At 41.4% G+C, this 12,305-nt stretch overlaps 1 protein-coding gene across 5 annotated transcripts in view; it reads left to right on the top strand.

The window, feature by feature from the left end:
• MCCC2 (methylcrotonyl-CoA carboxylase subunit 2) overlaps nucleotides 1-12,305 on the top strand; it is a 78,979-nt gene that overhangs the window by 34,407 nt on the left and 32,267 nt on the right. For 4 of the 5 annotated variants that reach the window (XM_073905367.1, XM_025892868.2, XM_025892870.2 and 1 more), the window contains 4 exons: nucleotides 304-417; nucleotides 6,519-6,583; nucleotides 11,895-11,994; nucleotides 12,106-12,201. In XM_073905367.1, coding sequence (XP_073761468.1) covers nucleotides 304-417; nucleotides 6,519-6,583; nucleotides 11,895-11,994; nucleotides 12,106-12,201 — 375 coding nt within the window. The remainder of the gene's footprint in view (nucleotides 1-303; nucleotides 418-6,518; nucleotides 6,584-11,894; nucleotides 11,995-12,105; nucleotides 12,202-12,305) is intronic. The other variant, XM_025892869.2, reaches the window with a different exon arrangement.

The raw sequence follows: 12,305 nt of genomic DNA, 5'->3' as shown, positions 1-12,305 counted from the left end.
ATATTTTTTTATTTATTTGACAGCGAGAGAGGGAACACAAGCAGGGGTAGCGGGAGAGGGAGAAGTAGGCTTCCTGCAGAGCAGGGAGCCCGATGTGGGACTCGATCCCAGGACCCTAAGCCAAAGGCAGACACTTAACGACTGAGCCACCCAGGCACCCTAGAGGACTGTTTTTAAAAGGAAGTATAGGGACCAGCTAGTAATATCTTCTGGTACTGTGACATTGATGGGTCTATAGGTCCAGAAACTATGACTAACTATTTGAACCTCACGTCATGGGTTTCTTATATGCTTGGATTCCAGATTGCGGTGGTCATGGGCTCTTGTACGGCAGGTGGTGCTTATGTGCCTGCAATGGCTGATGAAAACATCATTGTACGCAAGCAGGGTACCATTTTCTTGGCAGGACCCCCATTGGTAAGAACATAGTCTTGATTGATTGATTGAAGTAAAATATACATAATATAAAATTTATCATTCTAACCATTTTTTTCAAAGATTTATTTATTTATTTTAGAGAGCACGAGCAGGGGGAGAGGCAGAGGGAGAGAATCCTCAAGCGGACTCCAGCTGAGTGCAGAGCCTGATGTGGGGCTTGGTCTCACCACCCTGAGATCATGACTTGAGCCGAAACCAAGAGTCAGATGCTTGAGCCACCCAGGCGCTCCCATTCTAACCATTTTTAAGTGCGTAGTTCTGTGGCATTAAATATATTCACATTATTGTGCAACTGTCACCACCAACCATCTCCAGGACTTTCTCATCTGCTCCAACTGAAAATCTGTACCCATTAAACATTAACTTCCTATTCTCCCTGACCTCCACTGCTCCTGGCTACCATGATTCTCCTTTTTCTATGAAGTTGACTACTGTAGGTGCGTTGTATAAGTGGAATCATACAGTATCTATCCTTTTGTGATTGGCATATTTCACTTAGGATGATGTCCTCAAGATTCACCATGTTGTTGGCGTATGTCAGAACTTCTTTTAAAGGCTGAATAATATTCCATTGCATGTTCGTATCACATTTTGTTTATTAACTCATCCATCAGTGGACGTTTGAGTTGCTTCTAGTTTGGGGCTATTATGAATGATGCTGCTGTTAATATGAGTATACGGATATATCTGTTTGAGTCCCTGCTTTCATTTCTTTTGGGCATATGGTCGAACATAGAATTGCTGGATCATGTGATAATTATGTGTTCAATTTTTTGAGAAACCACTTTATTTCTTTTTATTGCTGAATAATATTTCATTGTATGGATAGGCAGCATTTTGTTTATCCATTTATCAGCTCATAGTCATTTGGGTTGTTTCCAGTGTTTGGATATTACGAATACTGCTGCTATGTGCCTTCATATCCAAGTTTTTATATAAACCTTTACAAGGCTTATATGTAGGTTTATATATATATATAGTAAACCATATTATATAAACCTTTATAAGGTTTATAGACCTGTGAGTACAATTGCTGGGTCACATGGCAATGCTAAGTTTCACATTTTGAGGACCTGCCAAACTGCCCACAGCATATTTTACATTCCTGCCAGCTATGTGTGAGGGTTCTGATTTTCCTATTTCCTTGCTGACAGTTGTTATTGAGCATCTGTATGATGATATCCATCCTAGTGGATGGTACCTCATTCAGGTTTTGACTCGCATTTCCCTAATGGCTGATGATGCTGAGCGTCTTCCATGTGCTGGTTGGTCATTTGTGTATCTTCTTTGAAGAGATCTCTATTCAGATCCTTTTGCCCACTTTTTAAATTGGGCTTTTTGTCTTTATTGAGTTGTGAGACTTCTTTATATGTTCTGGATACAAATATTTTCTTTCTATGGATTGTCTTCACTTTCTTGGTGGTATCTTCCTCTGAAGCATGGAAATGTTTGATTTTGATAAAGGTCCGTTTATGCATTTTTTTTCTCTCTTTGCTGTGCTTTTGGTGTCATATCTGTGAAGGCTTTGCCTGTTGCAGGATCATGAAGATTTAATACTTGGGTTTCTTCTAAGTTTTGTAGTTTGAGCTCTTACTTATAGGTTCGTAATCCATTTTGAGTTAGTTTGGGTAGGATTTATTTATTTATTTTTTAAACTTTTTATTTATTTATTCATGAGAGATGGAGAGAGAGAGACAGAGGCAGAGGGAGAAGCAGGCTCCCAAGGAGCAGGGAGCCCGATGCGGGACTCGATCCCAGGACCCCGGGATCATGACCTGAGCCGAAGGCAGACGCTTTAACCATCTGAGCCACCCAGGTGCCCAGTTTGGGTAGGATTTAAAGAAGGAATCCCACATCGTTTTGTATGTGATATGTAGTTGGCCCAGCATCATTTGTTGAATGGCTGATGAAATAAACTTCTACTTATTTTTTCTTCTACCTCAGTTGCATTCTTGTTTGTCTCAGTGTCACTAGAAGTTGATAAACAAGGTGCTTGCACATAATATGTCAACTTTTGTGTAAAACAGGGCACATTATACATTTGTAAGCTTGTGTATGCATAAAGAAACTCTGGGAAAGGTACAGTAAACAGAGTTTTAATGCAGAGGAGATGAAACAGGGCAAGAGAGAGACCTTTGACTTGTGTGTGTGTGTGCTGAACATAAACGTTTTGAGACCTTTGACTTTGTGAGTCTTGTGAAAACATTACCTTTTCAAAAAGGTTAAGTTAAAAAAAAAAGGAACCAAGTTAGAATAGAATATTTATGAGAGGTGCTCTAAATTTCTAATCCTAGCATCGTTATGAATCACTGGTAGGGCCAGCTACATAATTGCAAACCCCAGTGCAAACTGAAGATACGAGACCCCTTGTTCAAAAAGGAGGAACAAGTACTATTAAAGGTACTAAAATATAAAACCTTTTCCTTCTGTGGTACCTTAAACTGTCTTAGTGTTTTTTATTTGCTAAATATTTAAGGGCATGTTCCTTCAAGCATCGAATACTCCCCTTCTCAGGCATCTGTGCTTCCAGTGGGCCCACTCTTCAACTCCTGGTGGACATAATGACCCTCTAGGGGTATGCAGCCTCCATGCCAGGATGTGCTTGGTATCCGGATGGATGAGGAGCGAAAAGCAATCCTTTAGCCCCCACCTCCACTGCGTCATCTGCTGCTGAATACACCTCAGCACCGCCAGCCCATGATAGTGATGGTGCTGCTGTGCTCCACCCTGAGACACCAGGGGGTGCATGCCTGAGCCCTGACCTTCCCTTTGCCCATGTCAGGCCCCCAGTGGGGACAGGTGTGATAGTCCCTAGGCAGGAGTGGGGAGGAACAGATAGGGCAGAGCCCAGGGCCTATGTACCAGTTAGCAGGGAAGTAGGGAGCCAAGAACCCTTTCCAGAAAGATGGTGGGAGGCAGACCAGCTAAGAACTGAGGCTCTGGACCCTGACACACATGCCCCATTGTCCCATCAGACTTCATTTACAGAACATATATTCAAAGATAAAATTAGAATTTCAGTAGGGTAACCACTGAGCATCAAACTCCAAGCACAGGACCCTTCTGAGAGTGGGACCCTGTGCACCCTCACTGGTGAGTTGCCTGTGTTGCAGGACTGAGGAGTGGATTATGTAATCCAGGCTCTTCCCATCTCTTTGCTCAGCTCCATTCCAGTGATGTTCAGTAGTGCACCCTTCACTCTGCTATGCGTGTGTCACAGTCTGGGCCCAGGCTTCAAAAGGATAAAGAGAGCGTAGGGGAAGACACAGGTAATGACTACATCTTAACAACAAAATATCCCATTATTTAAGTGAAATCTGAGAATATTATCTAGGTAAGGAGAATGTCAACAATACTATAAAACTGTAATATACATCCAGTGGAATATGATTCAGCCATAAAAAAGAATGAAGTTCTGACACGTGCTACAACATGGATGGAACCTGAAAACATTATGTCACAAAAGGAAAAATACTGTATAATTCTGCTTCTATGAAATATTTAGAATAAACAAATTCCTAGAGGCAGCAAGTAGATTAGTGGTTGCCAGGGACCAAGAGGAAGGTAGAATGGGGAATGACTGTAATGAGTATGGGCTTCCTTTTGGGAATGATGAAACTTCTGGAATTAGGTGGTGTTGATCGTTCCACAACTGTGTGAATATACTGAAAAACACTGAATTGTATTCTTTAAATGTGAATTTTATGGTATGTGAATTCTATCTCAAAACGTAAGGTTATTGCTTCAAAAGTCTGTCAAAAAAATCATCTTTGGTTTTGGAATAATAACACGAATTTATTAAAAAGACTACGTTAAAAAGAGCTTATTCTTGCTTTGATGTGAAATATGTGTATTTTGCAAATGATTGTGTTTATTTTTAATAAATTTTATTGAAGATCAGGTAAGCCTGAAGAGCCTGCACTTGAAATGCGATCAAAGTCTGAAGGCATTATTCAAAAGGCTTGTGTTGTCAATTATTCTTTGGCACTTATTTCTAGATATAAGTGATACTTATCATTGGTAAATGAGAGGAGAATTCATTTAGAATTTATCTCTGTCAAGTGAAGGGTAGAAACTTTCAGTAGTTTGTAGGTGTTTTTCCTTAAAGAATGAGTAAAGATAGGACTAAAATTTGAAAACACCTTTTTGGAACTGTAGGCAGAATCATAATACTGACATAACACTAGCTGTTTCCAAGAGACGAGTTTGTCTGAAGGGTGCAGTTGCAAAATGTCCAGTTGTTGGTGTGGATTTACCTTGTACCTCAGCAAGGAGCAATTTAGCAGCTGAAGTCGACAGTGCTGTTAGAGAACTGAACTTTGTTGTCTACCACTGAAAGACCATATTTACAGGTTAAAAAAAAAAAAGGAAGCAGCAGCAGTCTCATCTGCTTGAAGGTTCTAAATTTTGACCCTTGTTTTACTGAAAATTGAAAAAAGGTTCCATGTATAATGTGCAGTTGAGTTGCTATAGCTTTCAGTTGCTTAAAGTGGTTGGAAAAATGCCTAATAGTAAGACAGGTTTTTGAAGGAGCTTTTTGTTCTTCTGTCTTCTGAACTTGGTATTTGGTAGAATGAGCTGTTTTTAATTTTTATCATCCTTGCACCTGTCACAGTATCAACCATGTTGTGGGTGTTCAGTAAATATTAACCAATGATGAATCCTTATTTTATCAGTTGGTATTTGTCAGATCCCTGGAAATAAATACAGAGGATATCGGTTGTTTATTCCTTTTTACAACTTTAAATATCCAGACACCTCTTATAATTAGTTTTTGTCTGGACTGAATGCTATTTTACACTAAATATTTTGGGAAGAAGAGAACTAAGAATTTAATTCTGTGGGTGGAAAAATTGGAAGTGAAAATTTTAATTACTTTGTGCAGTAATATTTTGTTTAAGACAGAACTTTTGATGTAGTGAATAATAAGTTCTTTCTATGCTGCAATTTAGATAAATGTTCATTGCTCTATTTTTTTCCTATTTGAAGAAAAAGAAATCAGTCAAACCAAAGAAGTAGGAATCAGTAAGCAATTCCTAAGGGGTCAGGTTGGCATTTGGCACTAAATGATTTTTCTATTTTCTTATTAGAATTTCTCAGGCAATAGTTAAGTCATTCTTAATTTATTAACTTGAGGTTTCTTTCTTTTTGGTCATATTTGGCTGAATCTTAGATGGGTAATCTTAGAGATTTTTTTGGCCTCTTGAAGGTATTGCACTTTTAAGAGTTTGTGATAGTTACTGCAGTTTTTTGGGATAGGCCACAAAAGGCATTAATTCATTAAATTTACTGAGTGTTAAAAGACGAATACATCACAGTTGCTGCCATCAAGGCACTCCCAGTATAGAGACAAGAGAGACACATGCAGATCACTGACATGTGCAGTCTGGCAGGTGCCCTGTTGGAGGTATACAAGGAGTATTCTTGGACCACAGATGAGCAGGTGTTGTTCTAGTATTGCTCTGGAGTGTCATTAATGATGAAAAGGCCTGCGCAGGTCAGGGCAAACCACATAGAGCAGATGGGGCCTAAAGGATGAGGAGGGATTCCCCAGGTGGGTGACAGAGAGCAGGGAGCCCAGGCAGTGGGAACAGCATGTACAGAGACAAATGCTTTACTATGCAGAAGGTAGGAGAAGGAAAGCGGGCTCGCAGGCTGGAAATACCTCAGTTCAACTCAGGTTCCATTACTTGCTCAGGGGCTGTGGGGAAATTCCTTTAGTGGCTCTGGGTTCAGATTTTTCATCTGTAGACCAGAGACAGTTTTTTCTAGGTTTGCTGGATGGGTGGAATAAGAAAAAATCTTGGGACAATTGGGTGTCTCAGTTGGTTAAGTGTCTGACTCTTGATCTCAGCTCAGGTCTTGATCTCGGGGTCTTGAGTTTGAGCCCTGCATTGGGCTCCATGCTGGGTGTGAGGTCTACTTAAAAAATGAAAAAAAAAAAAAAAGAAAACAAAAATCTTTAGCTGTGTGGAAGAAAGAGTGGTAGGGATAGTCAGGTTAGAAGACGGGCATGTTAGGTAAGCGTTTTTATTTCTCTGACGGGCAGAACTCACCATTGACTTTCCTCCTTGCTGTAGGTGAAAGCCGCCACTGGAGAGGAAGTGTTGGCCGAAGATCTTGGCGGTGCTGATCTGCACTGCAGGTGAGACAGAAGCACTTGTTGCTTTCCAGGATTCATTGTCGTCTGTCTGTCTGTTGAAGAAAAAGTTTAATTATTTTTTCTAAGAGTTAGATCCAACCACAGTTGATCTGTTCTTGAGCTGCTGTTTCAGGGTTCAGTTCTTTGAACTGTAGGGTTGCATTCCTGAGCTAGAACGTCAGCTTGTTCGTTATTGCCTAGATAGACTGGAGAACAGGTTTCTCATTTCTTTAACAAACATCCATCCAGCACCTGTGGTGTGGCAGACACTGTTATAGGTATTGAAGATTATGAGATAGACATTGTCTTTGACCTCAGGGAGCGTAACATTCTAGTCAGGGAGGTGGGTGATAAGTTATTACCAAAAAATGATTTAATGTGTATGTGTGATAAGGCCTGTAAAGAAGTATAGGGAGAGCATATAGAAGGTTGATCCAACCCACTGATGTGCAGGTGTTATGACTTTGTGGGTTTTTTTTTTTTTAAGATTTTATTTTATTTTTAGAGAGAGAGAGCACGAGTGGGGAGGGGCAGAGAGAGAGAGAATCCCAAGCAGCCTGCATGCTCAGCACGGAGCCTGACTCAGGGCTTGATCTCACAACCCTGAGATCATGACCTGAGCCGAAATCAAGAAGTCAGATGTTTTACCGACTGAGCCATCCAGGCGCCCCATGACATTGTTAAATTAATATTTGTTAAGTGGAGCACAGAGCGGTGGATGGCGAGCTATGGTTCAACAACAGACCACAGGAGAAATTGAAATGGACAAGTTCATTACTCACAGAACCTGGAGGAAGTACATGGTATGCCTCGAGGGGCCATGCTGGGAGCTCAAGGCAGAGTGCAGATAGAGGCAGAGCCTGAGCACATTTTTTTCTTAGGGTCCATGATTGGAGCACTTGAGGGTTCCTAGGCTAAGGCTAGTTTAGTCAGTTCAAACCAAAAGATTGGTGTTTTGTTCAGTTCCACACTGAGTCTTATGCACGTGGGTCTTGTGCACGCGAGGCATACAGGAAGGAGCTGGGAGGCAGAGGAGACTGTTGATCACAAGGCTTGTTGGGGAAGTCCCATCAGGACTTAGGATGTGCTTGTGAGTCTGTGGCTGCTCTCTGGCGCCTGTGCTTGCCCAAGCGGGCTGGAGGCGGTTTCAGGTTCCTGCAGCCCACTCAGCCACACAAAGTTGATGCTGAGGCAGCCAGACCATGGAGTTGAGGCTTAGGTCAACGCTCAAGAGCAGCTGGTTCTCTGGGGAGGGGAAAAGTCCGGCTTTGTGGCATCTGCCAATGCCTCTGGTGTAAAGTATCCCACTGAGGCTGATGATGGTCCCAACAGGACACCAGGGAATGTGGAATCAGGAAGAGGTGTACACACTTGGCTCTTGTGAGTCAGTCCTGAGCTGGCTCCATCACGTCAATGGTCCAGGCATTTCAGGTTAGAGTTCAGGGGTAAGAAGACTGCCTACCTCCTAGAGTTTTGTGAGAATTAAATGAGAGGATACGTGTAAATTGCTTGAAACAGTACCTGCTTTAAATAAGTACCTGTAAATATTAACTGCCATTATTGTTATTGTTGTTGTTCATCATAACTGGTCATTAAAGAGTGGACTTTTTTTTTTTTAAGAGCAATTAGGAAACCATTGAAGAGTTTTAAGGAGAGAGATGCTGTTATCAAATATTTCGTTAGAAAAAGTCACTCTGGCTGCTAAACAGAACATTTAGGGGTTTGGCCTGAGTCTGCCTGAGGGTCCAGTCAGGGGGTTTTATCAGGAACAGCAGGTGAGAGATGCTGGTGGCTTAGATGGTTCTGGTGGTAGTGCAGGTAGGGGGAGTGCCCAGGTTCAAGCTCTGCTGTAGAGACAGGTTTGAAGGACTTGCTTTTGGATTTCATCCAAGGGGTTTAGAAAAGCGGGGTGACAAAGATGATGAGTGGAAAAGGTATGACTTCCTGAGACTGGGAAGATGGGAGGAGGAGGAGATCCGGGGATGGGGCAGGGGGATTGGGTGTTCCTTTTGGACCCAATAAGTTAGAGGTGCTTGAGACATCCAAGTAGTTATGCTGGCTGAGTAGGCAGGTAATTGATAAGAGTCTGCAGCCCAGATCAGTGTTGGGGAGTCATCAGCATAGAACTAGAATTTAAACCGATGGGAATAGATGAGCTAGCTCAACTCGAGGTGAGTGTAGATAAAGAGGAGGGCCCTGGACCATACCCAAGGAAGCCAGGCGTAGATGGCAAGTCGATCTACTCATTGAGCTCTGTGGCCTGGCAGGTGCATAAACCTCTCTTTGTGCTGCCAGACCTCACACCCAGGGTGGGTAGGTGGCTATGGGAGCAGTCTAGTAGGTAGGAAAGGAGAGACAGGTGTAACATTTCTACTTTCCTGTCAAACACTGCTGCGCCTTTAGAAAACTTATGTGAGGGACCCACATTTGCCTCAATTTTCCCTTCATTCCTTTCTCTCTGAGTGCTTACTGTGGGTAGATTGATGGCGCTAAGTGTTGTAACACGGAACAATTTCAGGCCTGGTTCCTGCCCTCAAGGATTAATAATTTCATTATGTAGGGACACCTGGGTGGCTCAGTTGGTTGAGCGACTGCCTTCGGCTCGGGTCATGATCCTGGAGTCCCGGGATCGAGTCCCGCATCGGGCTCCCTGCTCAGCGGGGAGTCTGCTTCTCCCTCTGACCCTCCCCTCTCTCATGTGAGCTCTCTCTCACTCATTCTCTCTCAAATAAATAAAATCTTAAAAAAAAAATTTCATTATGTAAAAAGAGAAATAAAAAGAACTAAAAACAATTACAAAATGAATATGCTAGCATGCTTCCAATTTCCAACTAGAGGTGAAGGGAGGAGTGGTTAAGGGAGTGGTGTTGAGGTTGGCGGAGAAAAGCTTAGCATGAGCCTGAGTTTCTGTGTGTGTGGAACAGAACACTTGTTTATTTACGGTGAGCACAAGCGTGTGAGTGGCCATGATCGCATTGATTGTGGCAGGGAGACCGTGGTGTGGCATGTCAGCCTGGAGAGAGGCGGATGCAGGTAGAATAAGGTGAGTGGGGTACAGGACAAAGTGGGCTGCCCCTGTTTGTGGATGATTAACAAGGAGATGAAGATAGTATCTGAGGAGCATTAATTAAAAAATTTTTTTTGCCTATTTAAAAAAAGTTATCTGATGCCCATAAAAGCTGTAGGCAGTATATACCAAGTTAGGGGTATAGGTTCTAGAATTCATCTTCTTTTTGCCTTACGTACTACCCTTGTGACTGGACAAACTAGGTAACTTCATTGAGCCTCTTGTCTTCCCATGTAAAGTGGAGATAAGAATAGTTCCCACCTCATAGCACAGTGTCTGGTACTTGGTAAGTGCCCTATGAGTTATGATTATTCATAATAACCTGTTTAAAATCATGGGACAGTGATTAGGTGGTGATGGCTTTTTTTTGAACAGTGTGATAAAATTTACTAGACACAAATTGCTTTGGGTTTCTTCGGTCTTTGTAAATATATATTTTAAACCTCTCTGATTAGCCATCCTGAGGAATTACTTTGATACAAAGTCTTCCATAATATAGTGTCTCATCAAAGGTTTCCCTTTCCTGCTGTTTTGGTAAATATTAGGCAGTTTTTAAAAGAAAGCATTTTATTTTAAATATTTACTGATTTGGAAGTAGTTCCTTCTGCTTCTCTTTGCTTTCTGAATTACTGCAGTGTAGCTAGAAGTCAGCAGTTATAGCTGGTATGATGTATGAAGCATTTAAAAGATATGGTTAGTTATAAAATATCATATTAAGTTAAAAAAACTGAAGGGTCTACCATTTGCGAAGTGTTGCGGGGCTATAGCAAGGAGTAAACACGGTCTCTATTCTCATTTAGAAATAGCCAATCCAGAGGTGGAGAGTGCCCTCAAACCACCCTGAGAACCCAGTTCTAAGAAACACCTGTTAAAGGTTTGGCACTTTCCCTAGACAAGACATCACAATTTAGATTGCAGCAGATTAGTCCTTACTCATAAAATGAATGAAAATTCTATTTTCTTCAGGTACATATTTTTGTCTGTCTTTATAGTTATTTTATTTATTTTTAAAAAATCATTTATTTATTTATTTTTACTTTTTTAAAGATTTTATTTATTTATTTGACAGAGAGACACAGCGAGAGCAGGAATACAAGCAGGGGGAGTGGTAGAGGGAGAAGCAGGCCTCCCACGGAGCGGGGAGCCCGATGCGGGGCTCAATCCCAGGACCCTGGGATCATGACCTGAGCTGAAGGCAGACGCTTAACGACTGAGCCACCCAGGCGCCCCTAAAAAATTTTTATTTTTAAGCAATCTTTACACCCATCGTGGGGCTAGAACTTACAACCCTGAGATTAAGAGTTCCACGCTCCACCGACTGAGATAGTCAAGCACCCCTACAGTTATTGATTGATTTTAGAGAGAGAGAGAGAGAGTGTGCATGCATGCGCATGCGTGCACAAAGGGGGAAGGGGCAGAGGGAGAGAGAGTCCTAAACAGACTCTGCTGAGTGTGGAGCCCATTGCAGGGCTCAATCCCATGAACACGACCTGAGCTGAAACCAAGAGTCCAAGGCTCAACCAGCTGCACCACCCAGCCAGTTTTTTTTAAATAGTATATTCTAGAATGAGTATATCTACATATGAGATAAAAAGCCATCTAATCAGAACAAAGCTAATAAACAGAGCAAGCCCATGCTTCATTCACATTGAACTTGAGATTGAGCAGGAACTTCTGTGGCCCTTATCACAGTTCTGTTTTATCAATACTAATTTTTCTCATTGATCTGAGGGACAGGGTCGTCATGACAGCTTACTCTTAAGGTGTGACTTTGTAAGGTTGGGGCCTCAGCAGTCTCCCTGCAATAGTTGGCATCTTTATTAGGAGCTCACTGAGTTACAGAAACTTCGTTGTTACGGACTACATCTGCGGTTGTTGAACTTTATCATACACAGTTTTGTTCAAAGTGCATGGGATGAGCATTAAATAGAAGTCCTCATCAGCAAGGCTCTCTGGTCCAGTAGAAGAAGGTCAAGATTGAGAAATAGAATGTGTGGATACTCATACAGCCACTGGTGGTCCTAGGGCAGGGTACTTAATTTAGGTAGACCTCAATTTTTCCTGTTTGTAAAATAAGGATAATACTGTTCTGCTAGGGACATTATGAGAATCAAGTTGGATGACATTGATTAAAGTATTTTGGAAGTAAAAATGATGTCATCCTTAGATGAGAGAAGATCTTTAGGATTTAAGCTATTTATTTTCCTTTTCCCTGTTCTGATTATTTTAGTGTGCTTTACTCTGTAGAAAGTCTGGAGTATCCGACTACTACGCTTTGGATGATCATCATGCCCTTCACCTAACTAGGATGATTGTGAGGAATTTAAATTATCAGAAGAAATTGGATGTGAGTTGGTTATGTTCTTACATCTTTTATTTTCTTCAAAAGCATTTTGGCTTATGTAACCTTGAATAATATCTTTAAATAGGTTAATATGGTTGTTTTATATTTCTGCAGGTTACTGTAGAACCTTCTGAAGATCCTTTATTTCCTGCTGATGAATTGTATGGAATAGTTGGTACTAACCTTAAGAGGCACTTTGATATTCGAGAGGTGTGTAGAGTGGGGCTGTGAGCTATAAACCATGCTGTCAGTCTCGTTGTATGTGTATCCATTTTTTAAAGTTTATTTTTTAAATTTAAATTCAATTAATATTT

This window comes from Callorhinus ursinus, unplaced genomic scaffold (assembly GCF_003265705.2).
Source record: "Callorhinus ursinus isolate GAN/ISIS: 27379988/994484 unplaced genomic scaffold, GSC_fseal_2.0 scaffold23, whole genome shotgun sequence".
NCBI lineage: Eukaryota > Metazoa > Chordata > Mammalia > Carnivora > Otariidae > Callorhinus > Callorhinus ursinus.
Note: the sequence above shows the minus strand (reverse complement) of the source record. Positions and strands in the feature narration are given on the sequence as shown.